Below are 27,017 nucleotides of genomic sequence, written 5' to 3'. Positions count from 1 at the left end.
TGGGAACATGGTAAGGCAAATTCTGGTTCCCATCACCAGTGTGTTCAAAAACAACTTGCAAACTTCTTCATTAAATTGCTGTAAAAATGGGCTACAGCTAGAAATGTCTCTGAAGATAGAGTTAATATCATATTTAAGTCCTGTTTCTCAAAGATGGAGAAAATACAGATTCTGGAGTATGGGGTACTCATCAGCTCCAAAAATCAGCTTCTTAACAGAGATTTTTTCCTACTGCAACTATGCCTTTCTTTGCAGAGATGATTCTGCCTGAGTTACTGATTTTATCAGCAGACACTGACATGTTCAGGCTCTCTCCCTTTGATGTTGCTGCACTGTTTGCCTGGACTCCCAGCTGCACATGTATTAGCTGCGAGATCCTTCCTTGATTATATGAAATCCAACTTCTGTACTCTCTCAAAGAGATGTGATAGAACCACAGCAGCTCAAAAACACCTACTGTTTAGGATAACCAAAGCAAGGGACACCCTGAGAAGAAAAGTCCACACCCTTCTGCGAATGTGTGCTAGTGCTTTGTGGCTCACCACCCTGGGGAAGGCTAACCTGGGCACTGGCCATCACAGAGACCTTCAGGAAAGACAGAAAAAGTGTCTGCAGCATTCACTGCATCATGAGCTCTCAGGTCTACAACTGGCAGCAAAAAATTAACTCTGCATGGTATGCCTTTCAGCACTCCAAGTTCTTTTCATTTCCTTGGTTGACAAGATTCGAGTAGTTTGTTCCACTGAAAAGTTCCACTGAAAATGAACTATTTTATGGGCAACAATTTGCAGATAACAGAATAGCTGGAATAAAGAATGTCATTCATGAAAACTGAGGAGAGAAGCAGGTCAGAGACACGCATCACACCAAAAAAACTGCAAACACGACTTGTTTGTGCATTCTTTGCTCCTAGCCTCCTCTGCCAATAACTACACACTACTGCCTGAACAAGCTCCAGCTGCTTTTCTTCTGCTGTCTGTCTGCACCCTCTTGGATACGGTAATAGTTGTGGAGGAGGAAGAGGAGTTTGTCAACGCAGATTTTGATCTCTCAGAGGTGTTTCCAAGAATCTGATCTATCAGAAGATAGAAGTCATATGAGTTTCTATTTTTTTTCCTTAGGTTAATGTTTAGTCACGTCTCCCTAAGTCTTTCTTTATTTCCCCCCAACAGTACTATAAAGTCGAGACAGTAACAATTGTCAAAAAATACTTTTAGCTGCCCATCTCACTCTCTGTCAGGTACTGACAAACATGCTTAATAGATCTTAACCCTCTCAGCTTGTATGGGACTTGTATTAGCAGTTCTAAGTGCCTGTGTAGTTGCTGATAGGCAACCAGAGTCTACCTGGAAACCCTTCATGTAGGCTCAAATATGCACTGCATGGCAAGGGAACAAAGACTACTCTGTGCTTGCACCACAGCTCTGGAGACAGAGCAATACTTCACAGCAACCACATGTCTACATCAAAACTGATGTCAAAAACAGATTTAGGATCCATGGATGAAAAGGACTGGAGATTAAAAGAGGGAAGAAACAGAGGAGCAGGTTGTAACGACATCCCTCTCCCCTATTGTCAGCACTGCCAGGTCACCACATCCCAGTGGCTTCAGCACACAGCACCCGAGTCCCTCGAGCAGGCTGCACAAAGAACAAAGCCAGACTCTGTAGCCTGTGCTTTCCAAAACAAAACCTATGCAATAGGCTAAAAAAAGCAGTTTATATTAGTGCAAATCTCTGTGTTACACAGTTTATATGATCAGTGAAAGACTGTTAGATGTCTTCACTTGTTCCATCTTCTTTGGATCTGTGGTGCCTGAGCACAAAATGTGCATGTATCCTGCTGATGGAGGCAAAGTTTATCCTCCTACGAAATACTGCCTAACACAGAAAGCCTTCAGTAACACACAATAAAGCTATGGAAATTAAATAAAATCCATTTGATTTGCATAGCATGCTTACGTTTCTGATAAAAGAGTAAACAACCTTTGAACTTCCATGTTGACTTTATTGTATTCTATTACTTAAGAGAAAAACATAAACTTTTCTAGACCAAAACCAAGTCTATATAAAATCCCATTTACAACTGTTTTCTGTGCAGCAGTGCCTTAAGGAAGGCATGACCCAACTGTTGTGACATCACCATGGCAGAGATGCCACGAGTTCTAGCCACAGAGGAAATATTTGTAAATACCATGAACAATAAGGTGGACACTATTGATACTGTCTATATTGAAGGCTGGTTATGTGCTCAAGTTCAGCCAACCTAAAACAATTATGCCTCCTGAACAGAGAAAATAATAAATAACAATGTTGCTTGAATAATCCAAAGCTCTTACCTGTGCATCTAAGTTCTTGCGGGAGGAGGCAGGTGTGTTGGCATAGGAGCTGATAGAGGAGCTTGTGTTAATGTCATCAGTACTGAGATTATCTATGGTGTCACTGATCCCACTGCTGACAGAACTGCTGTCATCCCAGCTGGAGAAAAAGCACAAGAGAGGGAGAAGACAAGGGTCAAAAGACAAGACATCATTCAAAAGGAAGAGTATTATTTCTACTACCCTTAGCCCACTCATGGCTGCCAGAAAGGCCAGGGTATGCCATCACCAAGCCAAGGGCACTAGTGACACAGCTCTTCCTGGCTCAGCTGAAATGCGTGTCTGCAGTCCCAGAGCAGGGGAAAGTAGTTGCATGAAGGGATATTTGCAGGGATTTTTTTCCCATCAGGGTCCTGAGGTCCTGGCACAGGTTACCCAGAGAAGCTGGATGTGGCTCTGAGCAACCTGGGACAGTGGAAGGTGTTCCTGTTCATGGCAGGGGGATGGAAAAGATCTTTAAAGTCTCTTCCATCCCGAATCATTCTATGATTCTGTGATCTCCAAGTAGGCATAGCACTGACTTGCTAAGAGATGGAACTTAAATGCAAAGAAAAAAAATTTATCCTGAAGCAATCTTTTGTACCTGGGTATTCCACAGACCTGGGCAACAACCTGGATCTACCATCAACAGCATCACCAGCCTCAAAAAACTTTAGCAACTAAAAATTCAGTCTGAGGCAATTTGAGTGTTACAATGGAAAGAATCAAAATTATGTAAAAATGGAGCCAGATGCTTCAACTCGTAAAATGCCTGTAAAAGTAAGCTGCTCAAGGAAGAGATTTATAAACTGGCTTACAAGTGCTCCATCTCCAAGAACAATGAAGCTGGGACAGAAATATTGTCCTGGAAGGAGATCTGTGAAGATATTTCAGTCCACTGGATAACTACTGCTGGAAATGCAAATATATACATATATCATAGGTCATTTGCAAAACATTAAGAGTTCATCACCTGGCAGCTCTCAAGCTACTTATAAACCAGTTTCAGATTTTGGGACCTCCAGACTCTCCTCCCCTGTTGCATTTCTGTTTGCTTTACAAACTTGTAGTAACAAAGAGATTGCAATGAGGTTTCTGGCTGGGCAGTGAAAGCTATATTCACAAATCAATACACCGAGCAGTTAATACATGCATTTGAACCTGAACTGTCTTAACCTGTGTTAAGAGAACTGTGTAAAGAAAGGTAGCCTATCTCTGTTCTCCTAAACTTTATTCATAGCTTCACCACCGGTTTACTACAGCTTTTCTACATAGACTTTGTCAGCTTTGAAATGGAAAGCATTTCATTTTTTCCCACTTATCACTACAAAACATCTTCCTGCATGACTTTTAATGCTGCTTAATAACTGAAATTCCTTTTTCTTGGGAGTACTATCTGTACACATCTGTACAAGGCCTTTTAGGGAACTGAGCACAGCCTGAAGACCAGCACAATTTGCTGAACCACAAATTAAGTGTGACCACGGGGACCCCCTCCTCTGCAAGTCACAGGAAGGGTTAGTGCTGGCAGCTGCTCCTTGCTGACTGCTATGTTCCCAGTGAAGGTTCTCATCAATGTGTCAGCATACTCAGTTGTGCCCCTTCTCCCATATCCCTGTGGATAAACCAGCTGGGAAGCTCAGATCAACAGCTCCAGCAAGCCAGGAAAGGAAATTTGGGATGCTCAGCCATGCTGCTCTCCTGGCAGAGCTCAGGGATGTGGAGGGACAGGGACACACCAGGACACACTGCTGGCTCCTGGCACAGGCTCTCTTTCATGGAGCCTTGGGAGCACCCTTCATCTGGTTTTCTCCAGCTCAGAATTCACTCCTGCCACCTCTGACTGATTTTCAGGAGTGTCCCAATTACAGGATTTCCAAGATGTTCCAAACAGTATTTGATAAACCACAGACACTCCAGCTCTCGTGCTGCAGCCTAGTGTTGGGGATGCTACAATCCAAAGGAAAGACAATTTTTCCCCAGATTGCCTTCACCTGGATGAAAGGGAATCCATTGCAATACAAAATAGAAATTCTTGTTAAAATAAAACTCACAATGTGAGACCTCCTGAATTCGAGAAAGCCAGACAGGTAGAATTGACACATCAGTTTTATTTGGTGTTTTGAAAAATCTTTTGCAGCATAACTGAATGAAAGATGTGCTGCCCATCCCAAGAAATCTTAGGGGGGGAACTAAAAATCTGGGAAATGACTGAAAGACTCCTTTGAAGCACTTTTTTCTTTAGAGTAAGCTATTAAATATCACAAGGTAAAATATTGAAAGTCATATTACTTTTAAATTTCAGTTTTGAAAACAGCTCCTATAACTGATATTTCTTTTTCTTTCCAAACCTATCACATAAAGCAATTACAATTCCTAGGTAAGTTTACAAATAAGGTTACAAAACAGTTAATAAAATTACTGAATAAAAAAAATATTATTCTTGTTTTCCAAAGTTTTGTGTAGCAACAAACTGATTTTATATTTCTGAACCTAAAATAACAATCATAACAGTAATAATATAATCAATGCCAATGCCTTCCATGTTTAACAGTTTCTTTTCCTTTTAATGGAAATATGCAAGTGGGAAAAAAAAATTAATCCTAGTCCCATCTTAAATGTGTAGAAACTGAAACAATTTATTTTCAAGCACTCACAGTTCTTAAACTACCATAGGCCCCAATTCATCTGCATCTAAAGAATGGGTTTAATGTTAATCATAAGTAGTTTTTCTGGCAACAGCCAGTCCTGTTGGCTTCAGTTGGGCAATCTAAGGCATTATGAAAATATTTGACTGCCCTTCTGAACTGGGACATGTGCCTGAGGGCAAAGGCAGAAACATGCACCTGAATACATTGACAGTTGTGGCCTCTCCTCGTGTGTATCCTGGGCTTCAGGTCCTTTTATGTTCTGGTGGAAACTATGAACTACTCCAACTCTGTAATTTCAAGCTTACATTGTAATCTGTTACTTAATTTAACAAGACTAGCTGTTCTGAGGTCTGAAGATAGATGTCTGGAGAGATTTTGGGTGCCACAAACTAAGCAACACAGCTCATGTGAGCATGCTGGTGACACAGGTGCTCAAGTTGTTCTGACATGGTAGGGTGTGTAAACCCACATATCTGTCTAAATAAAGCTTTAGCTTTGTTTAATAAATGTCATTTCAGTAGAAGGGTGGGAGTGCACAGTCTCTAACTAGAAAGAACAACAGCATGTAAGAAAACATGAAAACACCTTAGGAAACTGAAAATAATTTTGCAAACCTACATAAACAATTACTGATGCTGCCCTTTGAAACAGTACTAGAGAGGGCTGGTAGAATTCACTGAACTCTATTAACTAGATGCCAATGCAAGCCACTTTATGACCACTCAACATGTACAGCTAAAAAGTAATGCACACATTCTGGTTAAGGCTGTGGCTCCTCCAGGGGACAGGACCCATCACCAAATGGAGGCATTTGTTTCATGCTGTTCTTGAAACCACCCGAAGCCCTCCACATAAATGAGTTCATTTTTACCTTGATCCAGTGCCTTGATGGTTAAAGTCAAAAGTGAGGAAGCAGAGCGGGGCATCTAACAGCCCTAATTATGGTGTTCTTGGCTCCCAGAGCCAAGATAGCATCTTTGTAATTTAGCTGGTGCAATTAATAATTTCTGATGTCAGCAAAAGTCTACTCAACCATAACCAGAAGTGTTTGGGCTTTCCTTTATTTGATCAATCACCTGAAAGTTTACTTTGATTACTGAAAATTGCAAATTAAAAAAAATTTAAATCTTAAAAGTGTATTAGGTATGAAAATTATACAACCACTCACATAAAACCCACCCCTGCCATCACTTTAAAACTCCCACAATGCTGCCTCCTGCTCTCCATGAAACCAAGCACCCCAAGCACCTTCCTCTGCCTCCCCACCTCATTCTGCTCACCCTAATGCAACGCTGCTACTACACAACACCCATGTGTAGCACCAGATCAGCTGCTCAAAGCTGCTTTTTCAAGCAGGTTTGTAGAGCTGTTAGGCTCAGACTTGTATTTTTCCACAGTCTATCAGCACTTTTTCTTCTTGCATAATCATCATCCACAGAATTGACTCTTCTTTGTCAACTTGGGCAGCATGCAAAGGACAGCCCCTCTCACTGCAAAAATCCTCCCCCTTTGCAAAGGAGTCATTAAAATCCTTCCAAATAAACTTATTGTTGATGGCTGAAAATGTACTTTTCTCTACAGATTGGTGTGGATTTTAATTTTGTTGGATCTGCACTCAAAACCAAAATTACAATGAGCTGCTGAAAAATACATTTGTCCAAGAAAGGGCCTTGGGGCTCTACAATATTTCAAGTGGAAACATGGCAATTATCCTCTTCTATTTAAAAATTTAACTATTTATGAGTCGATAGGTGAACAACAACAACAAAGATCAAGGTACAAAATGATTGAAAATTCACAGCATCACCAAAGATTTAAAAGGAAAAATTAAATGTGTTATAACATGAGACAGTAAACACTGCAGTTTCCACTGTTTTCTTCTGGGATTTCTTACAGTAGTGAGAAAAAATAGACCCTTGCAGAGTTTTCCTTTCAAACTGTTCTGAAACTGAAACATAACCATTTGCAAAAGAATGGATGGAAATCTACTTCAAGAGAAGCTAATTTAATTAATGTGCTTTACACTGCTATTAATCACCCACCTCCCCCACGCCTCCAGTTACTCTTTTCTTACATCTCACTATAGGTATTTTAACATAAATCACTTTGTTTCTTACCAAAAGACGAGCCCAAGGACAGGACTGTTACCTTGAAATACTTAGTAAATCCAGATCAAGAAAAGAAAGCCAGGAAAAATGAATACAGAGAATACAAAGCCTTTTCAGTTGTTCTTTCTGGAGCAGAATCTAATCCTTTTAATGACATTTTTTGGTGCAGAGTTAAAGTGCTGGAAGTATGCTGTGAGCTACTGAGATGTTTTCATGTTTAGTAACTATTGGGGTTACTGCCAGCAAGCTGAACTGCAGCTTTCTGTCAAGCTCTGTTTAGAATTCATCCAAGATAAAGTTTCAGGATTTACATTTAAAATACCTATTTGTAAAGGAAATAACTCACAGGACAAAATTATTCAGCGTTGAAAAATTTGGGTAAGAAAAGATTTGGAGAAGCAAGAAAACTGCTCATGCTCTTTTCATTTTATCTTATATCAGTGCTAATAACCTTATAAAAATAACACTGGATTTTATTTCATCCCTTAAAATCTAACCAGGAATTTGACCATTGAGAAACTTGAACACAGCTGAGCACACACACAGAGGACCTCCTAAAACCCACCTTATCTCAAGGAGGTGTTCTAACTCCTAAATTTTCACGAACTGATTTGACTTTCCACCAAAACTCATGGAATCCTGCTCTGAAGCTGAAATTCCAAAGGCCCTTCTTCACCTGCACACTTTGCTCAGTGTCCCTCCAGCCCATGGCTCTCTGGGCTCCCTGAGCCAGCAGCCAGCACAACTGCATGCAGCTGCAAAATGCCTGACTGGTGGAACTCGTTTTTTTTGGCCACTGTTCGCAACCAGGGTTCCTCTGGTACCTCCACAGCCTCGGGGAAGGGGAGAAGAGCAAAGCACTGCATGTGACCCAGGTGCTGCAGGAACTCCCAGCTAAGTCTGCAAAATATAGTGTACAATACTACAACCGGCAGCCAGCCCCTTTTTCTTGCACTCACAACCTATAAACCATATTTCCTCATCTACTATTCTGTGTGAAGCCTTAGTGTGTTTATAAAGCTGTTTACACTGAGTGCACAGAGCACCCCTTGGCCATCAGCCCTCTCACCTCCCCACTTTGGAAGGGAGTGAGGCTTTGAGTGATGCTCATCCCTGGTCATGCCTGTGTCACTACAATGACTCCAAAGCAAGCTGGAAACAAAATCAGGGTCTTCATATCACAATAAGGTCAGTGTTAAATCTCAGTCATCACGTTAAAAAAACATGCTTTGTTTGTCCTGCCTTTGTTTCCATGACAGTAAGAAGTGCTGAGAAAAGTATTCTAATCAAAGTCAGAAATCCTTGTTTACATGCAAAGCCCCGGATGCCTTCCAGAAAATAAATCCCTGTAAAGTGTCCATGACAGCAATGGAGTGAACAAATCCATAGGTCAAACCTAGACTGTGGACTCAGTGAGGGACCGCCCCAGCTCCCTGCAGTCCCCTTGGGACAAGGGAACAGGGAGGAGGCCCCTGGCAAAGATCTGGGTGTAGGTCACCACTGCAAAATGCTCCAACTCCCTCCCAGCAAGGTCCCAGCCCAAACACCTCCTCACTGCAGGCAGGCAGAGAAGGTGGCCTGCCTGGGATAGAGAATTGTGAAAACCAAAGACTTGATTGTGTGGGTTTCTTACCCCACCTTACTAAACAGTACTTCTTTCTTACTACTTACTTACCTCTCCCCCAAATGCAGACACTCTGCATCACATCACCTCCTCATACAAAGACACAATTTAAGACTTAAACAAGGGGGAGGCATCCACTGAACATGGTGACAGAGTTTCTGACCCCCACCTCAAGCTCTCCCAGCACTGCTCTGAGCTGGTGAGAGCTCAGCAGCTCACCAGCAGTTTCTGGCACCTGGCAGCTGCTTAACCAGAGGCTCCAAAACCTAATAAAAACAGGCTTAAACACTGAGAAGAAAAAGAATAGATTAGCTAAATTCCTACAGGACTGATGTAACAAAAAGATGGAAGGAAAGGAATGAACGGCAGAATGGAAACAAAACTATGCAAGATGCATTTAGATTCCCTGCTGCTGAGTGTGCTTTTGAAAGAGCAAGGGGCTGGACCCACCCGCCCTGTCACCATCTGCCTCCAGATCAGGGTCACTCAGCCACCCAATGTCCCAGAATAAGTCACCAACTGGGACCACTGAACATCCTCACCCAGAAAGAGGTGGATACTGAACACCCCCAGAGCCAAAAGCTGCAGCTGGCAGGTAGAATACAGCTCCTTTTCTTCCCATCTTCTTTTAATCCATCCTAGCACTGTAACTCCACCACTGACACCAGTGTAAATCTTTCAAGTCTGCAGACTGTAACCCTAAGCAAGAAACACAGAGGCACAAAACTGAAGACAAGACATATAGGCATGAAGACTCAGAGAAATTCCCAGGCACTATTATGCTTTTCCCTACTCAGAAGACGCTGCAAAGCTTCTACAAGGCCAAAACCTGTGCACAGCAAAACTCATTTCACACGAGATAACTGCTCCTATCTCACAGCAGCATCAGCTGCAGCTGAGCACATGGAGACAAAGATAATGAACACGGTTCTCCCACTAGGAAATAAGGAGAAAAACAACATAAATTGTCTTTCTGAACACGGCAGCTTGCTGAAATACACCTTAAAATAAAAGCTGAACTCAGCAATAAAAAAAAAAAGTGTTAATTTGATCACAGGGCACAATGCTATCCCTCAGGAAGCCAAATCACACCAGTGATTTACAGGATAAACAGACACATAATCAAGTAAAATATTTTATTCTTTGCTTTGTGGAAGATGTCAGCTACTACCTGAAAGCAGTTTCCTAGCAGAACTGCAACATTCTAGACAGTACCAGTAACTCCTGGTTCATGTGAGCCTTTAAAATTAGGCTTATTTGGAAGGAACTACCAAAAGGAAAGGGATCTTACAACCTTGCTCAGACAAATCCTGAAGCCACCAGAAACTTGCACAGGAGTGAGCATAAGAGCTGGATATTCTGTACTAAAAAGCAAGTGCACTCTGGGCTGGGATCTGGCCTGAAGCAGACTCACACACATCTTTGTTTCCCTGCAGGGTGAGCTCATTCCCACAGAGGTTCCTCCTTTGCACGGAAAACAGACTTACACTGCTAAAATACAACAAAGCCCCATAGTTTTCTGAGGCTAAAAGCCTGCAACACTAGTGGAAAGATAACTGGCTAGATTGCAACCTCTGAATATCAATAAACCTCACAGAATCACAAAATTAAGCCAGAAAAATCAAACACAGCAATAGTTGTCTGTTGTCACATAGGAAATTTTTTATCATGTTATTCAAATATTTTTAATCTATTAAAATGTATTTATTTCATGCAGCATACAGTGATTGAAAAGAAACAGGGTTTTGCTGGTCAGATTTATCTATCATCTAATGTGTTTCCACTGCTGCCAGTATTTGCAAAGCTAAACCTCCATACTCAAAGGTGCAACACAATGCACTCCTGTGCTTTCAAAAGTGCAGAAAATCTCTTACCTTGCAATATTCCCCAGCCAAAGCACTTCTCCACCTTGCTGCCCATGAAGAATTCCAGGAAAGGGGCTCAGATTAATTTTGCAGGTTGATACCTTCATTAGGCTACCATCCAGTACCCTCCCTTAAATAAACCAGCCTGTAACTTGACTATCTAGGAAGAGACTTGGAAAAAAAAGTTGGAGCAAGGTTGTTTGCCAGCACAGCCCTCCACATACAGCAGAGCTCTGAGAGACACTGGAAAGTAAAACCCAGCTAGAAGGTGATCATCAGAAACTTCCCCTGGAAAGAAATCTGATCCCTCAACAAAATTAACCTCTGAAGTGCTGAAAAAGCGAGAGGTCAAGACTTTCTGCTGGGACTGGGTCATCTGTGAACGCTGTAACCTGATGGCAGCAAGCAGGCAGACTGGTGCCTCCAGAGCAGGTACCGTATCCCACCAAGTAAAAGCTCATGTCAGCAGCTCTGTACTTGGAGGTACTAAATGGCACTGCTTGATCTCAGCTCAAAGACTACAACCTCTAAAATAACTTTTCCCACTCTGCTTTTGTACAGGGGTTCAACAATGTGACTGCTGAAGCAAGTATTGCTTTATGTGAATGCAGCAGGAGATATACCTAAAATGTTTTAATACTAAATATTTGGAGTACTGGTAATATTTTTTTTTTTTTTTTTTTTTTTTTTTTTGGAGGGAGAGTGGTGGCATAGAAAAACATTTTCAATAGGAATGGTAAAGAAAATAGCAATTTACCCAGTGCTATCTCCAGCAAAGAACTTAAGAAACTGAGACAAGATATGTAATATTAATCTGACCCTTCTTTAGCATTGTAGAGTAAGGGAGGTGGGTATTATTTCCCCTTATTTCGAATATAAGAGAGATGGCTATTTAGAAATACTTGATTAATAAAAAATTCTGGTGGTTAACATTCAAAACTCTTATTTTAGTCTAATATAAATTCTTTCTGACAGGATTCTTCCAAGATCTCTGCATTCTCATGAACACGTGGGATTTTTTCTTTTTTTCTAATATGGGAAATCACACCAACTGAGTAGTGCCAGGATAAATTTCTGTTGCAAGGGATCCTGTTCTGGGAAGAAGATGGGAAGCCTTTAGCATGGAGAAAATGGAGAGGACATGATGCTGTTGCCTTAGCCTCACCTCAAGAAAATCATAAATCATTCAGCCCAAAACCAAAAAGAAGAGTAGGAAAGACTAGTGAGAAGTCAAGTCTACCATTATATACTTATTAAATCAGCTTGAATACCCTTGTCTTAAATAAAACATATCTCTTAGCACACCATAATATTGTCTGAAAGAGTTAAAATGCAAGAATTTAAAGGTTATACAACAAAGACTTTGTGGAGATACTCTGCTGCCAAAACCTTCAAATAAACGAGTCCTAGTCTGAGCTTGCCTTTCTAGCTGGAGTCTGTATTTTAGTGGCTACTGTGTAACTATGGCAACACAGAGGACGGGTAATTTAGAGGCTGGTGGATGTGACAACTTGCAATTTAGAACAATGCTAATAATAAAAGTGGCTTGGGAAAAGCATCATTTAACGCAAACATTTGTGGTTCAAAATTAAAAAGGCCTGTTTGCTTAATTTTAAAAATTTTTAGATTTTTCTTCAGCTGGATGAATACCTATATTATGTTAGTTTGATGATGAAAAAACGTTAGAAACATTACTCTCGTGGGTTTTGGTTCATTTGCACCTTAGAGTGCAGCCAACCCACCCCCTTTGTGATGTGCACATGCACAAATGCAAAGATGCTGATGTCCCTATCTTTGCTGAAGATTAGACAGGGATCACATGGCTTTTTTTGAAGAAAGCTATGTATTATCCATAAAGAAAGAGGGAAAAGATCCTCATGGACTGTTACTACTCCTTTTTTGCCTCTTGTTCATTTTAACTGCTATCCTTTATCAAAGAATCCTGCAAACTGCTTCTCATTCCTTATTTTAATTGCTGAATAGTGAGCAGAGATAACTTTCAGATATGACAGGCACTTAGAAGAATCACAACTGCAACAGTAAAATTTTCTTTTCATCCTTAACACCCTTCCTGTCTTCCTCCAAATACCTCTCACAAGTGATGTTTCTTAATTATCTGCCTGTACAGTTGTATAGAAAATTAGTGACTGATCCACTGCTAATGGAAAGTAATAGCTAGAAACATTCTAATTAAAAAAAATAATAAGAAATCAAATCTAAAACTGTAATCTAGGGACAAAAAAAACTCAAAAAAGAGGACACTGCATCTGTTGAATCACCAGCTCCCCCACTCCAAATAAAGCCAAATTCACAGTATTAAGGTACAGAACTACACTCACACCCATCTACAGCCCCACTGTCCTCCCCTTCCCTGGCAGTCCCTCCGCTGCACAGGAGGGATTTTGCAATGCAATACCCATAACGCTAAACACAGAGGGATCTTTCCAGATGAATTTTACATGTAGCAATAATCACAGTTTTATGGGTCAGGAAGTTCAGAAGATTAGTGTGTTATGGCTGCAGTGTACAAAAGCATTTGTGTTAGAAGTTTCACATAGCAATGGGGTGAGATAAGCTGTGAACAGCTTTACGTTAAGTTCTTTTATGGCAGTTAAAGTTGGGGAGAAGTAAAGAGACCCCACATATTAATTTACCTAAAAGAACAGCTGCTTAGAAAAGGCTGCAAAGTGTCCTAATACTCGGTACCATAAAATCACTGCACCTCCAATCCCTTGTTCCTTCCTCCCACACCCGTGTGCTATTCGCATTAACCTCGGGCACAACTGCGATCCTGGTCAGGGCTGAACTAAATCTGCTCGCGGAAAAATAAAAACTTATCAAAGAAATGCCTCGTTCCGTTTTATTTGCAAAAGCCTAAACCCACAATTACAGGTTTGCATTCTAGGTTAAGGCAGCTCATGTCTTGCTGCCTTACAAATACTCCCTCGGAGAACATCAAAATGCCTGAAAATTGTGGGTTTACTGCAATATGCCAAATTCTTTTTATTTTTCTTTCTCAGTAGCTGAGATCTATCAGTTAGGACCTTACAAAATGCCAATATTTGATAATTGGAACGATTACAAAAGTAACACAAGCAGCACAGGCTGTAAAGACATCCCACTTCATAGTCTTTGGAGCCTGCTGGATAACGTGTGGCATGAGGCATCTGCCACATCTTGCCCTGGAAGAGACTCCATTACCACCAGGTCTCAAAATAATCTCTACAGCAATTTTTTAAGATTTGTTTTTCATTTCTTTAGTTCTAAAGGACATTACAGTTATTTGAATTAAAAAAAAAAAAACAACCAACCAACCAAAAAAACAAAAAAACCCCAAACAAAAAACAAAAAAACCAAAAACAAACAAAAAAAGCAACATTTTCAGAATATGTTTTGGTGTTGCAAGACTCAAACATACTTTCGAACACACATCTATCCTTTGAACTAGAGCACATGGAACAAAAATACACTTTTTTAGAGTACTTTCATTGATTGAGTATCTGCATGAGAAAATAAAAGCAGGAATAACTACAGCAGCACTACTGCACCATTATCACTTTTACATATGATACTTTAGGGCTAAAATTCCATGCAACTACCTAAACAAATGACCTTTGCATTAAATTTTTTTTTTTAAATCAAACGAAAACAAAGAAGCCCCAACTTACTGAACTCATGTGTAATTGTTAACCCTAGGAAAGCATTTCTACCTAAAACCAGAGGAACACTGGCAGCAAAATAAACCCTCAGGAAGAGATATAGCAGAAAATAAACCCTTTGGGTTTTCAATGAGGTTCCAAAGGGAGCTTGGAAGACAGTAAAAGTAGAACTGGAAAACGAAACTTCATTTTTAATTCCCCTTATTCTTCAGAAGCAGTGAGTTTGCAGACTGAGGGGTATCTGCTCTGAAACACTCTTCACATCCTTAAATCTCAATGGGAAGAATCCTCTGTTGCCTCAGGCTTTCCCTAGAGCAGACAATTATATTATGATGGTGCTGTGTGGATTTTGTGAACACACGAAGTGTAGAATACTTTGGGGTTTTGTTTAAATCACTCAGATGGTATCACACAGAAGAAAGCAAAAAGGAACCATCAGCATGTGCTGCTGCATGGGCATGTATTGTAATGCATAGGAACTGGGCAAGGAGACCTTTAGGGAAAGGGGATTCTGACTGGAATTCATAAGGAGACTGTGAATTTGACCAGAAAACTCAAATACAGGGTAATATTAATAATTATTGCACAGTATGAGATAGCATCCACCTCCAAGGAGCTGCTTTTCACTGAGCAACCACTAAGGAATGCCCCAGCTTCCTGCAGCAAGGCGAGACGCATGCCTGATGAGGAAAAAAAGCCTATTTGTGTGTGTGTGTATGAGGTATGATTAAAAATGGTTGAATAACATTTTAACATGTACTTCAAAGATTGCTTTAAAAAATGCCAGTAGCTTCCATGGAACACTTGTGTTGACACAATTGTGAGGCATACTTTTCACCATGCCCACTTCAAATGAATAAGCACAGAGTGAAAAACACAAATGGCCACTTTCTAGAAAGAAAAAAAAGGCAGGGAACTGGAGAAAATCCAATAAAAGTGGGGGATGTCAAACAGCAATTTAGTTTGCTTATTCTTATCTGAGAGGAATTCCAAATGAATGCTGAATCCAAGGGGCTACACTTGGATGATCCAAAATGGTTTTATATTTAAACACATTAAGTCTCCAACTCCTTGAGTGAGAAATATTATCAACATTTGAACTATATACACATGTATTTGCTTTTGCATCTGATTTCTATGCTAATATTTCCAGATACAACAAATAAACAAACCCAACTAAAATATATGAGACAAATAGCCCATTACTAAGAACAGTTGATATAAAATGAAAAAAATCTGATCTTAAAGTGCAGCAAATGTGGTGAAACACAGGAATGACAACCATTCCCATTATTTTAAATGCATTAAATTCCCATTATTTTAAGTTTTCTTTATTTCCTTCTCTATACTATAAAAATCAGTGCTCTTTCTGAAGAGCATAACTCTGCCAATCAAGATTTTAACACACATGCCACTGACTAAGGAAAAAAAAAATAAATTAATTCTTCCAATCTAGACGGCTGAATAGAGTAACAGGAACTGCTGCAGTGTTCTAAGACTTAACTATCTCCTGCAACCATTAAGACTGTCAATTTGATCCTTACCAAACAGATTTATAAACATAGTGCAGCTGGCATGAATTCTTTTTCTTGGGACCCTTAAAAAATGCTTTGGGGTGAATCTATGACAGATGTGCATATGTCATTTACAGTTCATTTTCTGAGCTTTCTAACACCATGTCTATGTCAACAAGCAATAGAGAGGAGAACAGAAACAGATATGAAAGAAGCTAAACAAATTATCATCTAGGAGCAGTAAGGTAGAGAACAGCTCAGAAAGAGAGAAAATTTGAAATACAGGTTCTGTTTTGGTGGGCAAAAACAGGTACATGGCTGTGCCAGAGGATGCATTCAGGCCCAAGAAGGACATGCCAAGTGTGGTATCTGAAGAATTAGATATTTCTGGCTGAGCAAGCAGCTCTCCAAATGGCTACAGTATGGTTTTAAGAAGCCCTAAAAAACTTGATTTAACCTTCCTACCCACACTGCCTCAACAAAATACTAAAACCATTACTGTAAAATCAATAGCAGTCATTAAGCATGTCAGGGCAGCTACTGTAATACCACTGCTGTCATCTGCATGTATCTTGTTCAGCTATGATCAATAGAGCTTACCCATCTTAATTGCTTCAGCCTTCCCCTAATTAGAGCTATCTCTGAATTTACAGTTGTTTACTGCTGCTGTGGATGTTGTAAAGCTTGCACATCCCACTAGAAAAGTAAACTCATTTATTCTAATGAAAATACCGCTACCAAATCAAGCTAGTGTCGCTGTAGTGTTTGCAAATCCTCTGTATCACTGAGGCTATAAACATTCAAACCATATAAACACTTCAACTGCATAATCTGCAAAGAACAATGACACAAACTCTCAACTTCAACAAAAAGAACTATTTTCCTTTGGTTTTGAGAGTCCATTTGAGGTTTTTTCTTATGAAACAAAGGGATCTACTCCACCTATACAACACTAGGATGTTGCAAAGACTGTATCTGAGCCAAAAGACATCACTCCTTCTCAGATTACCTTGCAAAGTATTCCCACTCTTTGGATGTGCTTTTTCACATGAATTGTTTTTTGTCTTATTTTTATTGTTTCTGTCTATCAAATAGACTAACCTGCCAATTCCAAATTCATAGTGGACTCTTAATGCAATATAGAATTTTGGACATTTCTCCTCCCTGCCACTTTTATCTATACCTAGTTATGTAAACTAAGCTTTTTTTAGATTTATAATCTTCCTAACACAAAATTAACTGAATCAAACCACTTACCTACAAGACAGCAACTCTAACCAGTGCATACTTTTAGACAAAGTTTTCTCCTAGCTCTCGGGTATTGTTTAAAATGCTGACAACTCTGATGGACTAAGTGCTCTAGAAACAAAATAGAAATTCTTAATTGAGCAGCAAAAAAAAGCCCAAGCAGGAACGATAAGACACTAAATTTAAACCAATATTTAGAACGTGCAGCCGATTAGAGGTGTGTGCTTCATGAAACTCCTTATCTCATAAACACCTGTGGTAATCACAACTCGCCCAGGTGAACTTCTGACCTCAGCTAAGCCCTAATAAAATCATAGCTGAAAATCACCTGAGAATGGTCCTTCAGATTAGCTGCATTTCAGAGAGCTACCGACAGCTCCACAGACGCTGAACTGGGGAAAAATTCAGCAGACTTGCTTTTAGCAAAAGGTCAACTTTAAAAGTACTCCACTAGTTCCATTGCTCAATTACTTGCATATAGCGAAAACACTCTTCTTGCAAACACAACAATGAAACCTCTTGCTTTTTCCTGACCAGAAGATACACACGTTTGGACTGCAGTAGGATGCTGGAAAACCGATGGCAATAACAATTAAATACTGACAGGAGCTACTACCTGTAACAGCTGTTCTCTCCTGAAACAGAACCACTCATTTCAAACACCTGTGCCTTGTAGGGCCCAGATTATCTGATAAATGAAAAACTAACCTGGTAATTAACTTTTATATTATATTCTTACAGTTTCCTAACAGGTAAATTTTCTATCATATACCTTAAGAACTGTGTTAAATATTTAGTCTGGAATGCCACATAACCATATAAGCATTTTTTAGAGGGAGTAACTCCGCCCACATTATCCCACCTCTCCAAAGAGCCACGTCCCACCTTCTTCACCCCCACCCCAAGTCAGAATAAAACTACTAAATTCTGTGCTCTAGTATAGCAGTGTTCACAAGCACGCATCTAGTAATTAACCAACAAAGGGGTTAATTGTTATCATGCCTCACGGCGTTATCATGCAACCTTTTGTTTCATTTTATTTTCTTTACAATCAGGTGCAAGGACATGTTGACAGAGCCAGAAGTGACACTAATCCTGGGCTTCTTCTACAATTGCCCCGGTATTCCTGGTTATCTCAGGGCTGTCTGGCTCTTTATTCTATCAGCTATGTATTTGCACGTGAAAACTGCAATATTCATTTCCATGCTGCATCATTTTACACATGAAAATGCTTGAAGACAAGACCTAAGATGTGCATTACTGGCTATGGGCACAGCGTAATTAACATGTATATGATCTGAATGCAAATCACGTCAGTGGAAATAGTGACTATTAGCATAACAAGCACTTATTATTTACTGAGATGCAACTCGAGCAGGCATCCTGCTGGGGTCTGACATCCTCCATCCCCACGGCACCATCCTTTCTTTCTTCCTTTACACATTCTTCTCTCCTCTTGCTGATTATCAGCACAGAAAACAGGAGACTCCCTTCTGTGCCTTTCTTTAAGGGCAGAAGTTTCGTGTCTTTAATTGCCCTGGAGCATCTGATGCAGTTCAAAGCTCTGCGGAGCCTCTCCCCTCCAGCCCCAGCCGAACTGAAGCCTGCCCAAACCATCCCTTCACCCACATTATCTCTAATTCCTAACCAATAACAAGTTTTAAAGCAGCAGCTAGGCTTCTTTCCCTACCCCTTTTTTTCCTTCTTCTTCTTTTTTTTTTTTTTTAAGAAATAAAGTGTGAGAAAACAAAACCTCGACTGTGCAAAGCCATAAACCTTTCCCTATATCACGCCTACCCCTCCTATCCTTACTTCAGAAGAATTTAACCTTTTAACCGTTCCAGCCGTGAAATGCAACAGAAAAATGTGATTTTACTCCTTTTCAGCAGGTGAGCAAGGCTCGCTGTGCCTGCCTGGAACTCCAGATCACTGCTCTGGCTCTGCTTCCCTGCTCCACTCCCTATCTCGAGGTCCCAGGGTCTCTGCAGAACTCCTTCACCACTCCTAGCACTTGTGAGAGCAAAACCTTGCAAAGCTGTACCTCAGCCAGTACTGCCTCCCCCAGCCCTGCTGGGTTTCACAGCCCAACTTTGTTCTCTCAGAGACTACACCCACTGCTTCAGAGATGGCTGCGGTACAGTAATGAACTAATTAGCAGGGGGAATGAGTTCAATTATCTATCACTTTGCCAAAACTGAGATGTTTGGCCTGAAATTTTCCAAGCAGCGTGCCAACCTAAGGATGGACTTGGGTCTTGGTTAAAAACAGAACAGCATTTCTTGAGAATCATTAGAAAATAGGACATGCTTTTACTGATGAGTTGTATTGATCTCCCTGCAGAAGGCTTTTCCTGCAACACAAGATATTTATTTAGTTCTGGAGGGCCCTGGAGAACAGAGAGGGTAAGACATGAAGGGAAGCTAAGAATATATGTGAAGAATAACTGGAAAAAAAGAAAAGCAAAACCAAATTTGGATGGAAAGTCTGGAGCTGAGTGTTGGTCCTACAGTGACAAATGGCTGTGACACAGGGAGCCAGCACAGACTCATCCAGCACTTTGGGCTCAAAGATCATCTTGTTCCAACTCAACTGCCTTGAGCAGTACACCAGGTTGCTTAGAGCTCCATCCAGCCTGGCCTTGAACACTTCCAGGGATTAAGCATCCACAGCACTCACAGCCTGTGCCAGGGCCTCACCACCCCCACACTAAAGAATTTCTACCAAAATCCCTTCTAAACCTACCCAGTGTGGGTTTCAGTGTGAAGCCATTCCCCTTTGTCCTGTCACTCCAGACCCTTGTTCAAAGTCCCTTTCTTGTAGCCCCTTTGGGCACTGAAGGGACTCAGATTTCCCCCTGGAGCCTTCTCTTCTCCAGGCTGAGCAACCACAACTCTCTGTTGTGATCAGAGACACCTTTACACCACAGTGGCACAACATATGAGCTGAGAAGTGACCAGAAATGTCCAGAAGTGACTGGAATCGTGTCAGAAATTTATTTTCTTAAGTAGAAGCTTTAAGGCACTGCCACACTACCTCTCATTTGGCAAGATAAAACTTTCCAACTGCAAGCTCTGCTATTGCTACAGCAAACATCTCTGCTTTAGAGAAATTTGGAATTTTTTTATTAAATATCCTGTTGGTTTATGAAAAAAATGTGACTTCACAACACTAAGACAACTCCCTCGGACTCCTTGTTAATTTTCATAGTTAAATCAGCTGGGGGAGATGTGAGAATTCAAGAACTTTAACCTGAATTCTTTCCATCCTACTTCCTGTCCTGATAGCTCCACAATAGTCAAGAGTCTAATCAACACCTTTCAGTACCTTATGTTGATATTTTTTCCAGCAAATAATTTGGCAGGAGAGACAGGCAGAAATATTCATACAGAAACACCCCTAACACAGGAAGCCAAAACAGAGATCCTCATTCCAGTTAGTCACAGCAGCGACCTCAACTAAACTTTAGACATTATGACCTTAATCACTACTGCATCACTACTCTGTAAGGAAAAAAAAAAACCAACAAGAACAAAACCCAAACCCTTATTTTCTGTTTTATCCACGTGCAATAATGAAATAATTTTAAACCAGCCTATTTCAACACTGGCAGAATGTGGCCATCTAGTTAACGCTGAGCTGTGAAATGGTGTCTCACTTTGCTATCAGACTTACAAACACAGCTCTGTTTCAGTGAATTCCTCTAGAATTAAGGAGTGGTCATTGGATATATTTGTTTAGAGACTTCAATGAACTGAACCACACAAGGGAAGACAGGATGAAAGAACAAGTCAGTAGATGCATCCTGCACTCCCTCCCACAATTAAAAAACAGATTACTAGGTAGATTAATGTACACATTCATATTTAGCATTTTAACAGGCACACCTAACAAACTGAAGAAAGTCCTTGCCTTCAAGACTAATAAAGAAATAAACAAAGATTCATCTGGAAAACCCCTTCTTGGTTTTTCTCGCCACTTTCCCTCTAATGTGTGATTGTGCTTTGGTTCAAATACATTTTTAAAGGCACAAAGAACAGAGTTCTCAGAGATTAGTTTATCAGATAGTAAGTCCACAGAGGTTTTTCTTCTATTCACTCTGTTTTTCTTGTCTGCCTTGAATCCATTCTACTAAAGTTATAGCTACAGTTCACTACTATTCCTGAAAATGTCCGAAGAAAGTTTCATTATCCTCTCATGACCTCACCCAGGCTTCCCTAGCCAAGTCATAAGTTACCTTTGGCTCTCATTTTTTAATTTCTAAAATAATCCCTTGTTCCTAAATGATTTGATAACATACACATTGCCATAATAAATTCGACCACATCACCCCCTCATTTTAAGGGTGTTAAAATCAGGAGGTGAAATCAGAGCCTGATGTCAATAAGAGAAGAATGTACCCAAATGGGGAGTGACTTTAAGATTCAAACACATTTCATGGGCAAAGTTGGGCTGCAGTAATTTGCTGAGAATACAGGTGGATGTGATGAAAGCCCACCCGACTGCACAAGGCATTGTTTGGAAAGTGATGGGTGGCTGCAAGGAAAAGAAAACTGGTGGCATAGAGGGGATGATGCAGGAAAGTTAAAATAACTCTCAGAAAAGAATGACCAGAATTGTGCTGGTGGAGAGAGGGGAACATATGGTATGACTCACAGAGAAGTAATTATTTTATCAGTCACATGTTTAGCTCATTACAACTGATGTAAAGTCAGATGTACAGACATGCTGGGAGAAATGAGAATTGGTCAGAAGTTACTGCAGAAAGGGACCAAAACTCTAAGTCACAGCATAGAAGACACCTCTGATTCTGCCCTTTGGGTGTTGGTGCTGGAGATCAAACCACCAGCACACTTAGACCAAAAGGAATAACAAGGAACTTCTCGTTGCCATATGGCATTTTGGCTTTTAACCTCTAGTTATCAAAGAAACAACTCAGGGGTTATAGTTAGAAGCCAACATAGAATTTCAATAGAAATAAGAGCATGAAACTCACAGCCTGACTTCAGTTCAAAAATCAGTCTTTTGATTTCAGAAAATTTCTGTCTTTCTTTTGAATGTATATATAAGACATTTCCACCACCTGATCCCTCTCATGAGTCCTTTGCTTCAGAAATGCTCTCAAACAACAAATGAATAAATTCTCTCCCTAGGAGTAGACAGAGGATACACACAGTCCCAAAACACAGGTTAAGTGGAATATAAGGCTTTCCTGGGAGAATGTAACCTCTGTGAACTTGACCTGGCACAGTATATTCATGTTTCTTTCCCGTAGGCTCATGTTGGTGATCCTTCCTTCTCCTTTCACCTCTCATCTTTTTTACACAGAGATACACAGTATTTAACTATAAATACATCTGCAGCCATTTCCTGATAATATTCTGTTCATCCCTTCTGCATTCAAAACAGTTCCAGTTCTGCAAATGAAGTGTTATGTTTCAGTCATGCCTGAAAATCTAAATTAAGTCTTTGCATCAAAATGCAAATGAAACATGAAACTATGCATGTGCATATCAGCTCAAATAACATGAACGGTTTCAAAGAAATCTTTAAGGCATTAACTCATTTTATGAAGATTATTTCTAGCTGCAAGTTTCATAACAAGAATAAATCAACCTTGACAATGAACATGAAAGAGGGAATGAAACCTTTTTGAACACTCAAGGTGGTTTGCTCATTTCCCTCAAACCAAAACGAATGAATTAGTTGATATATATGAAAATTAACTTAAGCTAACAACATAATCAGAAAAGATAAACGTTAAAGTTAAAATTAGATTTAAAAGATTAAAATATTACTTGGGGCTGGAGAGAGCACATGGTAACTCCACAGTAGCTGCCGAGCTGAGCCTTCGAAAGTTAAGGAACAACAAAAAAATAACATATAGTTAAAAAGAGCTGACCTCAGCCCTTGGACTTTGCTCAGGCACTAATCAGACTTCCAGTGTTTAGAATTTATCCCCTGGCTACTTATTGACCATCTATACCTGGACAAACATAAACACAGCCTCTAGCAAAGGGCTGGTTACTGAGGCTCCCTGTGCCAACCCTGCACACAGGTTTCACATGTTCCAATGCCACTTAGGTCAAATTAATTAGCCTCACATTGCAGCAATCAGTTTCAATAAAATTAGATGTTCTATTTTTAGTGAAAAATATAATAAAAACTTTGACTAAGAAAAACAAATTGCACACGTTCTCATAATACTGCTGTAGCAGCACAATGTCATTCCAAGTGTTTCCACTGTGGAGTGTGCAATTATTTATCCTGGCCAAATGTATATTTAACTGCATATACTTAAGCAACATAAGAACGTCATGTGGAAGCCTTAATGCCTGTTTATACAATAGCAGAGTGTTTTTAAGCCCCATGGAGCTGTGTAACACTGAGCAGTTTAAGTCTCAGGATGTTGGAGCTCAGTGCAGAAAGATCAGGAGAAAACTAGACCGCTTGTTCTGTGGAGTCTCAATGTCACTGTGGATCTTATTAGTTGTCATAAAAAGGTCACAAAGCCACCTTATCCTACTGCTGAAAAATCCCTGTGTTGCGAGGAAGCTGAGGAATTGAGAAGAGCAGGATAGGATCTACAGATAAGAAGTGAATGCACTCCCAATATGGAATATCTGTTTGAGACACCAAGGAAGTTATCATGACTGTAAGGAATAATGTGACTTAAGCAGCAGATCCAAGAATCCGGAGGGAATGGAGAGAACGGAGGGAGGGAGGCAGGAAGGAAGGCAGGCAGGAAGGCAGGAAGGCAGGCAGGCAGGCAGGCAGGCAGGCAGGCAGGCAGGCAGGCAGGCAGGAAGGAAGGAAGGAAGGAAGGAAGGAAGGAAGGAAGGAAGGAAGGAAGGAAGGAAGGAAGGGAAAGAAAGACTCCAGCAAAGCTCAGAAGAGCATGCATATAGGAAAACACGTGCATCTTACATTTGGACTCAGAATTCTGATGTAATTTTCCAAACAGTACCATTACAGGAAACAATCATCTGCTAAAAAGAAAGCTTAGATCCTGGCTATTAACATTAATATTTCTATTACCATGGAAGCAAATACTAACAGACAATTGTTATAATCACAAGAGAGTACATAGCCGCATAGCAGGAGATAAAACAAATAAATATTGAAACTTACAATTATGGACAACAAAGGTAGATAAACAAAGATCAAAAGGAGAACATTTAGGTTTTCTAGTAATTAGATATTTAGTAATAAACACAATATTTGCAAAAAATCACCAGTCCAGAAATTTGCATTACAGCCACAATGAGTTTCCACGCTCTTCACACAGCCCCAAACTGGGATTCTGCTTTGGGAGCCTGACAGCTGTCTGCTATTAGTTTTATCTATTCAATCTCCAAATCCCAAACTCAGAGGTTACTGGTGTAGGTCAGTTGTGAGACTGTGTTGACTCTCTTGCCATTCGACATGGAAAACCAAACAACAAAGTCTGCTCTGTGTCAGCAAGCATTTCACATTCTTCGGTTTGTCATGCAAAGCACAAAGACCCTGATACAGTTCAAAATGGTCTTTGTATCTACAATCTTGTTTACCCTTGGAATACAAGCTTAATTTCCCACAAAGTGTTTTGAAAGCCACTTCATACAACAGAAAAGACAGTGCTAATCTCTGGCAGTGGAACCAGAATTAGAGGGTTTCAGAAGAGCCTCCAAATCAGCACAGAGATCAACTTTATACTTATATATGTTGAGTGGGGGTGTATGAAAGGAAGCATCTCTTCAGGAAAATCTAGTTCCAGTGGTGTAGGATGGTGATTTTGCCATCCCTAGATGCAAATTATTCAGCTGCTTAAATCAGGCAGCTTTCCCTGTTTTCACAGAATCAGCACTCACAATTCTGGAAAATTCAAGGTCCCTTCACCTCTCCACACACTGCCGTGCAGCCTTCCAGGGAAATACCAACTGTTTGCATGGGCAAAGAGAAAGTCCTGGCTTAGTCCTGGTGAGTGGCTCCCATGAGGGCACCTCCCACCTTCCTTTAGCTTCGTACTGAACAGCAGCTCCTGGCCTAAACATTTTAACTTAGATGCTATAGGGAAGATGTAAATACAGCCTAAAATATAAAGGAATGCAGAATGAGAATCACAGGTACAAAAGCAAGGGGCATGATACCAGGGGAAAGGTTTTAACAAGAAATGCAGCTCCTAAAGCCTGGATCCAGACTATCTCTTACATATGTTTACATCTAATCAAAACAGGCAGTTCTGAAGAGGATTAGAACTAGAGTGATAACCAAGCACATGAAGATTGCCCAATCAACTGACTTTGGTGGGAAGAGGTTGCAGTTGTAGGGTGTTTTATTTGGCTGGTTTTAGTACAGAGTGGTAGAATTGCACTTTCTCATATGAAAGATTCTTGAAAAAGGCAAATAACTACTCTCAGCTGCCTTGTCAGCCTGTGGAAGTGTTAAACCAGGTACTAGAGAATACCTGAATACCTGAGTAAGAGAAGAATAGCACAATTCTTGCTTTCTTGAATGCACATGTCCTTACTGCAGTAAAATCTGCTCTTTTTTGTAGCCATGAATACTTGGAGAAGGAACTATCCCCAAGGAGCACTAATTCTAATTTCACTAAAAGTCAGTTTAATAACTTTTTGTAAAATTACAATTGGTTTTCCTTGGGGACATAAAACTGCTTAAACAGCCACTCCCCACAGGTCAATCATACATCTGCTACATGACACGGTATTTTGGAGCCTGGATAGAAATTTTTACACAAATACAATCTGTGCTGAAAAATTACATATTTCCTCAAAACTCCCTCTAGCCTTCCAAGAGCTCCCAACCTCACTAAGTTGGTTGTTGGAATCACACTCTCAGCTGCCATCATGCAATGAGTAAAATCAGACCAAACCTGAGAAACAAACAAAACTTTCAAACCTATCTCCATTCCATTATGCCTTTCTAAACAGAATTAACACTACCAAATCCTACAGAAGTACTGCCCAGAATACTTCATCCAGTGCACTGCATGTACACCCCCCCAAAAATGTGTAAAAAGAAAAATAAGGAAAACAATTATTACTGTGTTTACTGAACAAATTCACACAAATTTTCATTAGGTAATGAAAATTTTTGCTCCTAGACCTGAAGAAAACATTACAAGATGTTTATCATCTTTTAGACCACTAAAGCAGATCTGTCAAAAGACACTGCTTCCCTCGACTAACCATGTTTGTATGTGGTGTCCTTTTCTTCCTTTTGGTAATGCTCATTTCAGCCCCCAGGTATAGCTTCTATATCTTTGTTTTGAACTACTGGTTGTTGCTTAACTTTGCAATTACTTTATGTAATCTTAAACTTTGGATTGCAGCTTGTGAAAAGATTCCTTGGAAAATAAAAGTATATAGTATTGTGATTCTAATCAGCAAATTCTAGGGCCATAAACTTCAAAGAATCTTTGCAATGTGAATTTCCCCTGCTTCTGAGAGTCAGTTTTCAAGATAAATGTAGGATCTTTCAAAGACAGAGAGATGGATATCTACAGGTACCAAGGTACAACTTGCATATCTAGAAGCAGTAGCACTTTTTTCTAATTTAGGGATAAAATCAAAACAGATGGTCAAGCAGGGCAGATGATCTGCTAGGCATGAATAATTTCACCAGTCCTGTGACTTTGCTGTTAAGCAACTCTAGATGGGCATACATACACAAATTGCAGTGACTCACAGCACAGATACAGCAAGCAATGAAAGCTCAAAACCACTTTTTATGTATATTATTTATGTATGTTATCTTAATCACAGCAACTTAATGCAAGTGCAACTGCCGGGATATTCTGGAAGTGAAGGAAGTGTGAACTGATGTCGTGTAATCTTCCAGGCAGAGTGGAAATAGTACGGCATCAACTTCCTCAGCTGAGACCTCCTGAGGTCTGCAGATGACTTCAATGGATGTAGTTACTCCTCCTGACAGAAGAGACATCCTCCCTCTGCAAATTCATTCACACAAAACACCAGAGGAATCTCCCAGCAAGC

General features: G+C 40.2%; 1 protein-coding gene across 11 annotated transcripts in view; it reads right to left on the bottom strand.

Annotated features, from left to right (window-relative positions):
• NAV2 (neuron navigator 2) overlaps positions 1 to 27,017 on the bottom strand; it is a 371,722-nt gene that overhangs the window by 48,645 nt on the left and 296,060 nt on the right. For 10 of the 11 annotated variants that reach the window (XM_033061466.2, XM_033061468.1, XM_033061469.1 and 7 more), the window contains one exon: positions 2,339 to 2,477. In XM_033061466.2, the coding sequence (XP_032917357.1) occupies positions 2,339 to 2,477 (139 nt within the window). Of the gene's footprint in view, positions 1 to 2,338; positions 2,478 to 10,613; positions 10,846 to 27,017 lie in introns of those variants that run through there. The other variant, XM_042779428.1, reaches the window with a different exon arrangement.

The sequence above is a fragment of the Catharus ustulatus genome, chromosome 6, assembly GCF_009819885.2.
Source record: "Catharus ustulatus isolate bCatUst1 chromosome 6, bCatUst1.pri.v2, whole genome shotgun sequence".
Lineage (NCBI taxonomy): Eukaryota > Metazoa > Chordata > Aves > Passeriformes > Turdidae > Catharus > Catharus ustulatus.
The sequence above is the reverse complement of the archived record's forward strand: the minus strand, read 5'-3'. Positions and strand labels throughout refer to the sequence as shown.